General features: G+C 58.7%; 1 protein-coding gene across 3 annotated transcripts in view; it reads left to right on the forward strand.

The window, feature by feature from the left end:
• The window catches only part of FOXP4 (forkhead box P4), a 59612-nt gene extending 49172 nt beyond the window's left edge, over positions 1-10440 (forward strand). For all 3 annotated transcript variants that reach the window (XM_064636116.1, XM_064636118.1, XM_064636117.1), the window contains exons 12-17: positions 86-162; positions 384-485; positions 4623-4744; positions 4871-4937; positions 5290-5456; positions 5666-10440. In XM_064636116.1, the coding sequence (XP_064492186.1) occupies positions 86-162; positions 384-485; positions 4623-4744; positions 4871-4937; positions 5290-5456; positions 5666-5810 (680 nt within the window). In that variant the 3' untranslated portion in view covers positions 5811-10440. The remainder of the gene's footprint in view (positions 1-85; positions 163-383; positions 486-4622; positions 4745-4870; positions 4938-5289; positions 5457-5665) is intronic.
• Positions 10441-14563: the final 4123 nt, after the last annotated feature.

Here is a 14563-nt window from a genome sequence, read left to right on the forward strand (position 1 = left end):
GGGCTGGGGCTCAGCACCCTCCACGCTGCAGTCCCTGGCTCCCAAAGCGGGTCCCTTCACCCCTCGCCCTCCCCTTTCCCCCCAGAACTTGCACAGAACCACGAGTTCTACAAGAACGCCGACGTCCGACCGCCCTTCACGTACGCCTCGCTCATCCGGCAGGTCAGTGGCTCCCCGTGCCCTGGGGTCCAGCTCTGCACCCCGAGACCTGCCCGTGGGGCACCTCGGACACAGCTGTGCTCTCCCCCACCCTCTCTGTCCTGGGGGAGCCCCCACATCCACTGAACCCCCCGTTCTGCCCCTCCTGCCTCACCAGGGGATGGGCATCGAACCCCAGCGGGGCATTGTGAGTGACGCTCTTGTCCCCCTCTCTGGTTCCCCAGGCCATCCTGGAGACCCCCGACAGGCAGCTAACGTTGAATGAAATCTATAACTGGTTCACGCGGATGTTTGCCTACTTCCGGAGGAACACGGCCACCTGGAAGGTGAGAGCAGCCCTGCTTGGCACCGTGGGCTCACCCCAGCCCACCTGGACTCACCTCATCCCACCCGGGCTCACCCCATCCCACCCAGGCTCACCCCATCCCATCCGGGCTCACCCCATCCCACCCGGACTCATCCCATCCCACCCAGGCTCACCCCATCCCACCTGGACTCACCCCATCCCACCCAGGCTCACCCCATCCCACCCAGGCTCACCCCATCCCACCCAGGCTCACCCCATCCCACTGGGGACTCCCTGCTGCGGGAGATGCTCCAGCTTGTGTGGGCACCTCTGGTAAAGGACCAGTTCATTGCACAGCTCTGAGATGGTGCAGGAGATGATTTTATGGATAAATCCCCCATTTTCCCTACCCAAAATGCATCCCTGGTCTGTGAGGGCACATCATCCCTGTGCTGGGCTTTTCTGTGGAGCTGAGGCTGGAGGAGAAGGGCAGAGACAAAAGAGAGACACTTGAGGTAACAAAGAAGGTTAATGATAACCTGGGGGCAGGTGACTCTGAGAGATGAGGTGGCTGGGCCTCAGTGCTGGCTGGGGGTGCAGGTGCTGGGCCAGGGGGATGGAGGAAGAGTGGGGATGGCAGGGGGACCATCAGCAAGGGGAACTTCTCTGCCAGACCCCAAGCAGGTGCCTGTGCCCGTCAGGTCCCCCCACCCGGTGCACGGTGCTGTACAGGCAGGTACTGAAAGTTTTTGTGCCTGAGGAACCATTTGTCACCAGCCTGGGCTGATGGAGGTGAATTTGGGGGCAGCACATGGGTGCTGGGGCTGCTTCCTCCTTGGTTATTTAGAAATTGAGATTTGAGAAAACACATCTCAGAGGAGCAGGGAGTTGTGGAAGGAGCAGTTCTGTGATTCAGTTATTGCCTCGTCCAGGGAAGATTTACGTATTTATTGTTTCCTGCTGCATGTATTTACCAAGGCACAGCTCAGCTCCCTCCTGCCCAGGGCAGCAAGGAGTGAAGTGGCAGAGGGACACGTGTTAGTTTAAAATAAAAATAATTAGAATCAGCGAGGTGCAAGCGAGATGGAGCATTTTGAGAGGGTTGAGGAGGAGGAGGAGGAATCGGTTCTCCCGGAGCCCAGGGCCCCCGTGTGTCGCTGTGGCAGATCCGAGCTGGGATCTGCAGAAAACTTTTGGATGAATAGCAGGGATTTTGGCTCCCCAGCACTCTGGGTGGGCCCTGCCTTCAGCACGAGCGTCCCGGCACTGGGACACTGGGATGGGGCTGGGCAGGAGCAGCCGGGTGCTGGGGCAGTTTTGGGGCTGGCCACGGGCTGTGTCGGTCTGGAGTGCCCCTCGCTGCACACGGGCAGCACTGCAAGTGCACCATGAGCATCACTGGCCACTGCCACTGCTGCCACCACCCCGGCCTGGGGACACCCCACACTGGGCACACGGTGGGCAGCAATGGGGAGCACTGGGGCAGAGCCCACTGTGGCCATCACTGCTCCCAGCACTGTCCAGGGCAGCACTTCACCTGCTCCGTGCCTCAGTTTCCCCCTCTCTGGAATCAGAGAATGGCAAGTGAAATGTCTTTTTCCCACCTTTTTGTTAGCTGGAAGGAATAAATATTTTGGGAGGCTTTTTGCGGCTTCCCCACACCCTGTGTTACCAAGGGCAGGGTTGGAGAAGGGCATCTCCCAGCCCTTCTGCTTCCCATTGGTTTTTTTCTTCATTTTTTCCTGTTCTATCGCCAAAGGGGATGGCAGGAGGTTAGAAAGAGCTGGAGGGGGGATACTTCTCTCATAACTTCCAGTGTCCAAGGTCAGGCTTCTTCTGGAGGAGTGGGATACACAGGAAAAAATTGTGTGTTTCCTCTCTTTGAAAACCACCATTTCTGCTGTGGCTTCTCCCTCATCTCCTGGAGCTCCCCTGGGATGGGACAGGGGTGCTGGGGACCAGGGTGGGTGCCCCATGCCCACAGCAGGGGGGACCCACAGGGAGCCCCCAGCACAGCCCAGGGAGTGGGTGGAGGGTGTAAAGCAAACATCATTAGAGGAGAGAGATGAGAAGCAAACAGAGCAGCCGGGTCTGGCTCTGAACAAACACTCTGTCGAAACACAAAAGCCACGTTGGGCTGAGGCACCGTGGGGGTGGATCCCATGCCATGGGGGGCTCACCTGGCACCTCCTCCCTGTCCTGGGCACAGCACCCTGCCCAACACCCAGCACAGGGATGGGGCATCCCAGGCTCTGGGGGTGCTGAGCTGCATCCTGCCCGCTGCCAGGATTTATTTTACCTCCACTGGAGCCTTTGCAGGCACATCCCCACCCGGCTGCTTCAGAGCAGGGGGTTGTCACCGGGGAGAGGGGGGGACGTGGGCACTGCTGGACCTGTGTCTCTGTGGGCAGGGAAGGTTCTGCTTTGCCACGCTCGTGGCTGCAGTCAGGGCATTGCTTGGACGAGGAGCCCCCTGCACAGGGAGGAGGAGGAAGGGGAGTGTGGGCAGGGAGGGACGTCCTGTGTTTGCTCACTGGGACAGGGGTTCAAGGGCAGTGGAAGGCCCCAGCCCTGGCTGGACTTCAGACCTCAGACAGGGGATGGTGCAAGGACAGAGTGGGGGACAGGGGCTTGTCCTGCTCCCCCATGGATTTCGGGGTCCTCCTTGGAATTCCAGGTCCCTGGGATGTCTGTCTGCACAGCGCTGTGCAGCCCGACCCTGGGAGATGCCAGCACGGGGTTTGAGGCTGAGTGGTGCCTCCCAGCAGGGCATGGCCCAAATGGAGCGTGTCCCCTGGGGTGACAGTGACAGTGGCTCTGAGCTGGGACCCCAGGACCTGGCTTCAACCACACCCGAGATGCTGGGTCAGCTCCCGATCTGTGGGGTCCTGCAGGGGTTCCCCCCCAAAAATCACATCAGACACCATTGGCTGGGCCCAAATCTCCTTCCCCAGGAGCCCTGAGAGCTGCTTACAAAGTTTCCCCTTTGGACTGTGCTCTGGCAAAGGGCCAGAGGAGCCAGAGCCCGGCCCTGCTGCCTGTCACCGTGTCACCCGGCCGCGGTGTCAGCACCGGGCACTGTGGCACGGCTGGAGGGAGGGGTCTGGGGGGGAAGGGTTGGATGGAGGACAAGGGAAGAGCCCAGCTTTGTTTGTTTTTCTCCTTAAATGAGAAGCAAAAGGGGTGATGGTGCCATCTGATGAGGTTCTGGGCGCTCTGGCACTTGCTGACGTGGGGGGGGCTCAGTCCTTGTGTCTCCTCTCGCCTTGTTGTGCTGGCCAGCTCCTTTGTTTATACAGCCCCCGCTCGACCTTTTAAATTGCTGTTAATGTTTTAGCGTAACGAATTAGTCTCTCATCACGAATCAGGACTCGAAATAAAAAAAAAAAAGGGAGGAAAAAAAAAACCCTCCGAGGCCAACTTCCTGAAATTGGGGTCATTCTCATTTGCAAGGCAGAGAATCTGAGAACCTTAATGCAAGGAAATTTATTCAAAGGCAGAGCCCCGGCGTGATTAGGCCCTTTGTAATTATAGCTCGGAGAGATTCCACTCCAGCCTCCTGCCTCCCTCATGGATTAGCAAGTGAGTCGGAAAAATACACAGGATTTAATTAGAGGCAAATTAAAATTGGTAATGAAATAGGGGCAGTAGCAAATGGCAGGGAGTTGGAAGGGGAAAAGGGAGCTGGTATCTCTCGGGGCTGTGCTGTCTGCCTACGTGTGTGTCTCTTTATTTTACATTTAGAAATGTAAAGATGGTCGATGTAAAGAAGAAAGGGAGGGAAAGGACCAAAAGGGGAGGGTGGGGGAAAGGAAAAGAAAGGGAAAGATTAGCTGGCTTTGCTGAGCAGAGAGGATGGTTCTGCTCCCAGTCCTCGCTGCTGTCACTTGTCCCATACTGTCCCCTCTTCCTCAGCATCTGGCCAAGGTCCTCAGAACGGGGTCATGTCCCACGTGTGGTTTGGGGGCTCGACAACTCAACCCCCTCAGTGCTGGTGGAGTGGGGGAGCACTCACAGCAGCCTGGGTGGCTTTGGGGGGGAGCATTGGGGTGGCCAGGACAGCCCGGAGCTGTGGGGACCTGCGGGGCTGGCCAAGGAGGAGGATGGTGAGGAAGAGGAGGGTCTGGGCAGTGGGATGAGGGTCGTGCCACTGAGCTCCTGCCCTCTCTGCCCCCAGAACGCCGTCCGCCACAACCTGAGCCTGCACAAGTGCTTCGTGCGCGTGGAGAACGTCAAGGGAGCCGTGTGGACCGTGGACGAGCACGAGTACCAAAAGCGAAGGCCACCAAAGATGACAGGGTGGGTGCTCCTTTGCCACGGGCACAGCCTGGGAGCTGTGCTCACCCCTGCCCCTGCCACCAGCGTCCCTGTCCCCGGGCCAGCAGCGCTCAGCCCCGCGTCCTTCTGCTTTCTCTCTTTCTGCAGGAGTCCGACCTTAGTCAAAAATATGATTTCAGGACTCGGTTATGGAGCACTTAATGCAAGTTACCAGGTAAGGACCCCGTCCTGTCCCTGACTGGGACACGGGGGTACAAAACCCCTCTATGGTCTTGTTTCGTCAGGAACTGTAGTGAGGGACAAGGGGAGCAGATTCAAACTGAAATGGGAAATTTAGGTTAGACATACAAAAGAAGTTCTTCCCCGTGAGGGTGGGGAGGCCCTGGCACAGGTTGCCCAGAGAAGCTGTGGCTGCCCCATCCCTGGAAGTGTTCAGGGCTGGGTTAGAGGGGCTTGGAGCAGCCTGGTCTGGTGGAAGGTGTCCCTGCCCATGGCAAGGGGTGGAACTGGTGATCTTTGAGGTCCCTTCCAACCCAAACCATTCTGATTCTCTGATGCCCCTGCAGGCTGCGCTGGCAGAGAGCAGCTTCCCGCTGCTCAACAGCCCCACCATGATCAACACCAGCTCGGCCAGTGCCATGCTGCACGTGGGCCACGACGACGTCAGCAGCACCGTGGAGCAGGTCAACAGCAACGGCAGCAACAGCCCGCGCCTGTCCCCGCAGCAGTACAGGTCAGCCCGGGGGACAGCAGGGACGGCGCTGGCGGGGGGCACTGGGGTGCTGGAGGGCTTGGAGCCAAAGGATGGTGACACATCAGGCACCAGGAGCTGCTTCCCATGGCTCCTGTCCCCTGGGTGAGGAGGGTTTTGGACCAAGAGCTTTGTGGGGTTGTGGCTGGGGGGGAGCAGCCCCCTGAGGCTGAAGGCTTCCCCCCCCACAGCCACCCAGTGCACGTGAAGGAGGAACCAGCCGAGGCGGAGGACGACAGCAGACCCGTGTCGCTGATGGCCACCACCAACCAGAATGTGACGATTCCCGACGACAGGGACCTGGAGGAGGAGCTGCCAGTGGAAGACTTGTCCTAAGGACTCCTTCCTCCTCCCCACCGAGGGGCAAACCCTTCCCACCCTCCCGGCCGGAGACCAAGCGACGCTCCCACCTCCCCAAGGTGACCTTCGGCGTTAACCTGTTCTTTAAAGGCACTTCCACAAAGCAAAAGGGTTTCCTTGGGGCAACGACCCGTTGCTGCCGGCGCGTCCCTGGCGCTCCCACTGCCCCGCGCTGCAGCCGGTGACTGACCGACCCCGCCGCGGGCACGTCCCGCGGCACGAGAAGCAGAAACCCAAGAGCTGGACTTTTTCTCCCCTCCTCCCTTGGTTAGTGACTGGTGAACGAGGATGGTAGGTTGTTTCTGTCCGAAATGGTCCCTTCCTTCCCTCCCCGTGCGCGGCGGGCGCAGGGAAGGCACCTCTGTCCCCTCCTCCCGCGGTGCTCGGCCACCCCGAGGCAGCGATGGCAGGAACCCACTGTCGTCCCTCGGGCCCCCGGTGGGTTTTGCACTAGGAGGGACCGTGGACCCTGCCCACGTGTGCTGCCTCCAGCCAGCTTTGGGGGAAGAAACAGCAGAAACGGGGCTAAGCCCTCTGCCACGCTCTGGATGTCGGGCTCGCACCGCTGTCTCAAAGCTGGGGAAGGACGAGGACCAGCACGTCAGTGGGACGGGGTCCCCTCTGCCTTGTCACCTCTGGCCAGTTGCTAAACTGCCTGGCAAGCAGAGCAGCCTCCCCAGGCTCTGCCCTCCACGGGCTGGTGGGGGGCTCCTGGCACCCAGCAGTGCTGACCATCCACAGCCGACTGCCAGCGCCAGCAGTGAGGACACGGCTCCCCCCGTCCTGCTCGACGTGGCTGCAGCAGGTGACACCTCCCAGCCCATGTGGGGATGGCATGGCCAGTGGCCCGACTTCGACTTCAGGGAAAGGCTCCCGGCCCCCTGCGTGCCCCATTCCACCTCCAGAGCTGGGGCAGGGTCTCAGTGGAGCAGGAGGGCAGCATCCCCCAACACCCAGCCTCCTCCTGGGGGCACCTGCAGAGGAGCTGGGGGTCATCCCATCCCGCTGGGAGCAGAGCTGAGCCCGATGGATCCCTGTGGTGGCCAAACCTGGCCACGGCCCCCAAGCCGAGCCCGTTGCAGGGGGGCTCCCGCTTTCATCTTTTCCTTATCCTTTTGTGTGCATCCAGATGGGAAGATACCAAAAGATTTCTAGAGACAGAAGGTCCGTAGTTCAGGTGAACAGATGGTATTAATGCCAAAAGAAAAAAATATTAATAATAATGAGAACAACACAACCAAACACCCCTCTTCTCCCTGCTCTTTCTTTCTGGGGCGGTGATGTGGGTACCCAGTGCCAGCCTCCTCCTGGCAGGCAGCGTGGCATCCCCAGTGCCCTGTGCTGGCTTCAGGGAGCATCACCTTCCCTGGGGAGCATCACCTTCCCTGGGGAGCATCACCTTCCCCGGGGAGCAGCACTTTCCCTGGCACAGCCGGGCTGGCACTGGCTGTCCTGGCACACAGGGGGGTCTTTAGGGACTCGCTGTGATGGATGTGGGGCTGCTCACGTTTTTGAGCCCAGCTCCAGGCTCCCCCAGAGCGATCCCGAGGGTTGCTCCATCCCTCCCTGTCCCTGGTACTCTGGGATGTGACACTGGGGGGCTGTGTCACCCCACGGGACATGGGGCTGACACCCCGGGAGCAGTGTTGAAAATGCAGCACACAGCTGTGGCTCATGGGGGGTTGTGTTTGTCTGTCCCCACGTCACCTCTGTGATCTCCCCAAGGGGCTCCTGGTGCTGTGGGGTATCCCCAGGGTGAGCCCGTACCGGACTCATCCTTTTCACTGCCTGAAGCATCCCCAGTACCCAGGTGGCTGCAGAGAGGGGGTCCCTGGGCCCCCCCTGCAGCCGGGGGGACGTTGAGCAGAACTCCCCACCCCAACCGTGTCCCCCTGTGCCACCCTGTGTGTCACCCTCCGGGGGCTGCCGAGACCCTCGGGGGGCAGCGGGGGGGTGACACAACCCGCTGGGGCTGTTAACGGGGGTCACCGGCACCCCCCCCCCCCCGGCTGGGGCTGCAGGGGTCCCTTTCCCATTCCCAAATCCGGGGTTTTCCCTGCTCCCCCCGCCCTCCCTCCCGCGGGTCCCCAACACCCCTGTAGGTGTCACCCGCGCTTCTCCCGCGCCGCGGCTGCGAGCGCAGGGACAGCCCTGCCCGGCTCCTTCCCGGCCCCTGCCCGGCCCCTTCCCCGGCTCCCGGCCCCTTCCCGGCCCCTTCCCGGCCCCTTCCCGGCCCCCCCCGGGCTCCGCCAGACACCAAAGACCCTGCCCGGGCCGGGGGGCACCACCCGACCCCCCTTTTGCTGTCCCCCCCATCCTGCCAAAGGAGCTGTGAGGCTGGAGGCACCGGCAGTTTTCCCCACCTACTTTATTTTATCCTTCTTTTTCCTTTTTTTTCCCTTTTCCCCTTTTTTCTTTTTTTTCCTTGTTTCTTTATTCCCCCTTTTTTTCTTTTTTCCCCTCTTTCTTTCCCTTTATTCCCCTTCCCCCTCCTTTTTCCTCTTTCCTTTTTTCTTTTTTTTCCCTTTTTCCTTTTTTATTTTCCTTTTTTCTTTTTTCTCCCCTTTTTTCTCTTTTTCCTTTTTTTCCCGTTTTTTTCCCTTTTTTTTTTGTTTTTCCTTTTTTTTTTTCCCCCCCAGTTCTTTTCATTTTAAGTTATTGTAGTACCAAGTTTACAGCTGGCACGGGGGGATGTTGCTGGGGGGACCCATTGCTGCTTTACTCGTACGAAGGGGAGGGGAGGGATGGACAGGCTGGACCTTGAGGTGCAGCCCCTGAGCCCCTCACTGCTGCTCGGCCACAGTTCACCCTCTGTGGGGAATCACCTGCCTCCATCCAGGTTTTTGGGATTTTGGGTTGCCATTGGGGGTCATTGTGCCTCTTGGGCAGTGCCAGCACCCAGTGTTAGACCCCCTCACTGTTTGGAGGAGGTTTCAGTAGCTGCTCCCCTTTTTTTGCCCTTCCTGGTCCTTTTCCCTCACCTTCCTCCCGCTCTTTAATTTTTTGGCAGCTTTGCCCCCTGGATTCTGCACAAATCCAAGGTGGCCCCGGCATTGCCGAGCCCTCCAGGGCTTCTTCCTCGGGGTATGACTTTTTTTTTTTTTAAGCTTTTCCAGAGGTACAGACACCCCTGAAATGCCTCCCAGGGCCTCCAGATCCCCGTGGATTCAGCCAAAATCCCCCGTGTGCCATCATCACCCCCAGACCCCGTGAGGAAAACCTGGCACCTTCCCCTCCGTGCTGAGTATTCCCAGAGGTTTTCAGCTGCCATCCCGGCTCCCAAGAGCACTCTCTCTATATATTATATATATATATAAATAAATATATAAATATAAAGGAGTTTTTTTCTTTAAACACATGCACAGGTTTGGAAAGTCCTGTGGCTCCAGGTGATGCCTCTTCCCCGGGAATCCTGGTGGGTGATTTCACAGGAAACGTGCCCGGTTTGATACTCAGGGGTAAATTTAATTCCTTCTCTTACCCCCTGCCCAGCCCAGCTGCCTCTGCAGGGTCCCACCTGAACCAGGTACTGTGTGTGTCCCCCCACCCTCACTGCCCCCACCCCTCTCACCCCTCTGGTTTATTTTTTGCTGGTTTGAATTTTACTGAATTCTGCGTGTCTTACCTCAAACACACGCCGGAGGCCGGGGGGGAGGGAGGATCAAGGACCAAACACAATGTGTGGCAGAATTGTATGTCTGTATATATTGAGATATATATATTCTGGGTTTAAACCTACCAAAACAAATGGTTCTTTTTGGGCTTTTCTGTATTTTTGTGTTTTATTTCCTGTTTTTGCCCAACCCAGGGCGGTTCTACGAGGGGAAGCTGTGGGCACCTCTCTGTACGTAGAGGCATTTTTCTGGTATCTCCCACTGAAGGAATTACTACTTTTTCCATGTGTTTTTCTTTTTTTTTTTTCCCTCAGTGACATCTTCCCCCAAACAGCTCAAACAGGTACCCAGGGGAGGGGGTCAGAAACCAGTGCTCCAAGGGAGGGGGTGCTGGCAGCACTGGGGGCTGCTGGGGGGGCCGGTGTGGGGGGGAAGGGAGAGCAGCAGCTGAACCTGCATCAAACCAAAGGGTTTCTTTGCTTTGTTTACACCCCTGGCCAGCCTCCCGCCCCGGAGGTCCTCCCTGGATCTAGGTTTTTGTCCTGGAAGTGTTGGGGAAGGTCGGGACAGGCCAGAGCCAGGGGCTGGGGGGCTCTGCACCCCCGGAGGTGCCCGCCGTGGCCCCGGGGGAGCCCATGGCTCGGGCACATCCCACCCCCGGCCGCTCCGGGAAGCGCCAGCCCTGCCACAACCTTTTCCTGTTTTTCCCCGTTTGTTCCCATCCTCTTTGGCGCTGGGTGGGAAGGTGATGCTGGGGAGGTGGGACGGGGGCCGGAGGGTGGAGGGGAGGGCGGATGTGTAAAGACCCCTCCCCTCCCCGCCGTCCTCGTGCTGTATAAAGGAAATAGCCTCGCTGTGTATTTGTACTCTGAGCTCCGTGTGTCTGCGTTGGCAGACGGTAAACCCTTGTACAGTAGGTCTAGCTGCATGTAATCTGTATGGACAATGGCATTATAAAATGCAATAAAATAAATTACCTATCGTGCCGCTGTGCTGGCTGCCTTCTTAGGGTTGTTGGTTTAAAAGAAATGTGCGTTTTTACAGAATCATTGAGGTTGGAAAAGCCCTCCGAGATCATCGAGTCCAACCTGTGACTGATCACCACCTTGTCAACAGACCAGAGCGCCACATCCAGTCATTCCTTGAGCACCTCCAGGGATGGGGACTCCACCACCTCCCTGGGCTTCCCCTTCCAATGCCTGGCAACCCTTTCCCTGAAGAAGTTCTCCCTGCAGATCCCTGTAGGCTCTTCAGCAGCGAGGGGATGGGAATGAGGTTCCAGACTCCAGCCTCCCCCTGGCCCCCCGAAATGGCTGCTCCCGTCTGTGTGCAGCCCCTGCCAATGTTAACAGACTGTTACATCCCCTTTCCCTCCGCCGCTCCCTCCCGGCCAAACTCACTTAATCTTTTTTCCAGTGGCCCTTTTCCAGGGCTCTGAGCTGTGTCCAGCTCGCCCGTGGCTTCCTGGGGTGTGCTGAACGTGCCTCTGCAGCCCCTCACCACCCCCCGGGGGGACTGAGCCAGCACCCATGGGTGCCCCAGCGTTAGGGGGCTGCTGTCCCTGTCCCCCCCCGGTATCCCCCTCCTCTGCCGGCTCCGCAGCTCCCTGGGGAGGGCAGGGGAGCATCTCTGGGGGGAGCATCTGGCTCTGATCGATTTAACACTTGCAGCTTTTAACTTTTAAACTAGAAACTTTTTTCCTTTTTTTTTTTTTTTTGACATGAAAAGCTTTCCAGGGTTGATTGCTAAACCAGTATGTGGATGGGGGGGAGAGACTGGGACCAGTCAGCCCCTCCCCTCAGCTCCTGGTGCAGAGCAAGTCCATGCACCCAGAAAACGCTGGCAGGAAGCACCCACGTCTCTCCTCCTCTTCCCTCCTGGTGCCCCAGAGCTGCACCCAGATGGATACCACCCTTCTCTCCAGCGCTCCAGATCCATGGGATTTTCACACACCCCTCCAGCAGGACTAGGGGGGAGTCACTGCCTTGCATGCACAGAGCCAGCACAGCTTCCAAAGAGCTCCAAAGAGCCAAAAAAAGGAGCGAGAGCTTCGGGTTGCTTGTTTGTTTGTTGGGTTTTTTTTTTTTTAATGAGCATTAAGAAATTGGAATATTGGAGCCAGGAGGGAAATGGCCAAAGGTTTCTTGCTCTGAGGTCTGGCCCTTCCCTGAGTTGATGGTGTCTTGGGGGTTGCTGGTCCATGTGGCTGTATCACCCCAGGAGTGGGGCTGAGAAAGGGTCCCCAAACACGATGGCCACCCACCCCTGGGCTACCAGCAGGCTTGCTGGGAATCCCCTGCACCGGGGGCTCACAAAGTGTTGGGAAGAATAATTGTGGCTTTAGTAAGTGGGAAGGAAAAGAGCAGAAATGGGGGGAGCAGGCACTGGATGGGTGTAGCACCCACTTTTGCCACCCCAGCCTCTCCAAAAGCCTCAGACTGTGCAGAAACCTGGGCCATCAGCCCCCGGCCTGCAGGTCCGGGTGGGAGGGAGGACAAAGGGGACCTTGTTGGTGGGTGTGAGCACACCACACCCTGCCAGCAGCAGGACCTGTGGGGCTCTGGGGGTGTTGGGAACCCGGGAGAGGCTCCAAACGGGGGGGGCTTTGCTGACCCTGCCCAGGAACGTGCTCAGTGTGAGCCCCAAGGCACCTGAGGGGCACCTCCCCATCCCTGGGTGCACCGTACCCTCCTCAACGTGCCTCTTCCCACCTCAGCCCCTCCCTGCAGAGGCCACAGGGATGCTCAGTCCCTGGCTGGGACGGGGCCCTGTCACCTCACACCACTGGAGATCACTGAGACCCCCAAGCTGTGGTCCCCAGTGGTCCCCAGGGCGAGTGGCAGTGGTGGGGCTGCCCCAGCATGCACACCATGATGCCCCTGTGCCTCTGCCCCCAACACCATCACCTGCCCACAGCCCCCCAGGGCGGAGCGTGGCACAGAGGGGATGGGGGAAGTCTTTAATTTTTCCATCTTCCAAAGATGAATGTCCATGGGGCCCTCTTTTTGTTGGTTGTTTTTTGTTTTTATTAAATGTCCATTTCCTTCTTTTTCTTTTTTCTTTTTTCTTTTTTTTTTTTTTAATTATCTACAGAAATAGCTCGTGACTCATCAAAATCTTTCAGCAGCAAATGTAAAACAGTGGGGTCATTCACTGCGAACCCAGCGAGGCAGGCAGAGCCTCCTCCCCCCACCGAAGGGCTTGAGAGGGTTATTTTGTTTAGAGACTCTGTGTGTGCACAGGGACGGGTAACTCTGCTCCGCAGATCAGGGGGAGATGGCTCAGACCCCAAGCAAACACGGCTGGGGCTGCACAGCCCAGCTCTGTGCCGGGTCCCGGCGGCTCGACCGCACGCTGCGGCTCCAGGGGTGTTTCGTTCCTTGTTTTCGGATCACACGCGTTTTCTCTTATTTATTTATTTTACTTTCAAAGGTTTCGCCGAGGGATAGATGCCGGCAATGTTGCAAAACCCTCTTTTGAACTGGAAAGTCGAGGCTTTAGTGCTAAATCCTCGCCGGAGACGGGAAGGTCAAGGAGGTTTAAAATCTCCGCCGCCCCCAGTCTGGGGGAGCTACGGGGTGCTGGGGGACCCCCAGAGCCGGGGTGATGGGGGGCAGACCTGTGGGTGAGGGGGTGCAGAGCCAGGGCAATGGGGTGCAGAGCCAGGGCAAGGGGTGCAGCCCCTGCTCCCCCCGAGGCACAGCCGGGAGCTGGGAGGGCTCGGGTGGATTTACTTTGGCGGCGGCGGAGCCGGGAGCGGAGTTGGAAGCCAGAGTTTGTGAATGTGGGTCAGTGCAGTCACACACCTACAGAAATGGCCTTGTTTTCCAAAATCCAGCCAGCTCCCACAGCGTTCCTCGGAGCGCAGCCGTCCTGGGTGTAGCCCAGGATTAGTCTGGGTGTAATCACTGTGGGATTAAGTTGGACACTGCAGGGTGCCCCCAGTCCCTCTCCCACCCACCCCCAGCCCCCTGCTTGAGCTGATCAGGGGGAGTTGTCTTTAGAGGGGACAATACTTTGGGGGAAAAGAATTCTGGTTTTGTGGAAAACACTGCTTAGGATTATGGCAGCAGAAAGCTGTTGGCATCATTATGCCGTGCCAGTGGTGAGTGAAAGGAGGGTGCAGACTAGTTTTGCAAGGTTGGATCCTGCTCTTGGCTTCCCTGTGATCCCTGTCACTGGGAGGGGAGCGGTGCTACACCACTGGCACTGGGGTGTCCCCACTTGGGTACAGGAGGCTCAGCAGGATGGCCCACGGGGAAGGCAGCACCGTGGCCCCTGTGTTGCTGCAGGTAAAGTCCTGCTGCTCTGTGGCCCCAAAAACCTTGTGAAGAACTTTCTTGAGTGGCACAGCTCCCACTGTGCCAGGGTCTGCCAGCCTGGGGAGCCCTGTTCCCCCCCAAAGCCAGGCCTGCACAGGGGGTTGATCCTGGACCACCAAAGCTGTGACTCAGCTTCCCAGCTACTCCTTAATTATTTTCTGGGTTGTCAGGTGGAGCTGCCAGTGCAGAGGAGGAGAGTTGCTAATCCCCACCCAGCCGTGCATCCTCATGGCCCGAGCTGAGCACGTGGCACCTGAATTCCCAGTTCTGTCCTTCCCCAGGCAGAGCACCCCCTGCTCGGGCAGCCACCCTCTGCCTCCCCCCAGCTCCAGGCAGCCCCAGGGCTCCCGGGCCCTTCTCCCATCAGCTGCTCTGTCCGGTGGGGCCGTCCCTCGGGGCTGCCCTGGGGAGCGAGGGCGGCTCTGCCCCGGCAGGGCCGGGCCGGGGGTGTCTGGGCAGGTAAACAGGGAGGAATGTGCGACGGCAGCACATGGGGCTGGTGCGATCCCGGCGTGATCCCGGCGTGACTCAGCCACTGCCTCAGCAGCCGGCGATGCCGACACACCCCACGGCCCTGCTTGCCACCACCAGCACGGCCAGCTCGGCAATGAATGCCATGGAAAGCTGGCAGGGTCCTGCTGAGAGCGGTGTCAGGTGAGGGGAGTGACCCAGCCCTGCCTCCCTGTGCCACCAGGGTGGTTTTCCCAGGGACTGGGAGTCACAGTGTCACTCGTTGCTTCACCCTCAGTGACAATCATGCACAGAGAAGGCTCTCTGCCTTCAGGATGGAGCT

This window comes from Pseudopipra pipra, chromosome 25 (assembly GCF_036250125.1).
Source record: "Pseudopipra pipra isolate bDixPip1 chromosome 25, bDixPip1.hap1, whole genome shotgun sequence".
NCBI lineage: Eukaryota > Metazoa > Chordata > Aves > Passeriformes > Pipridae > Pseudopipra > Pseudopipra pipra.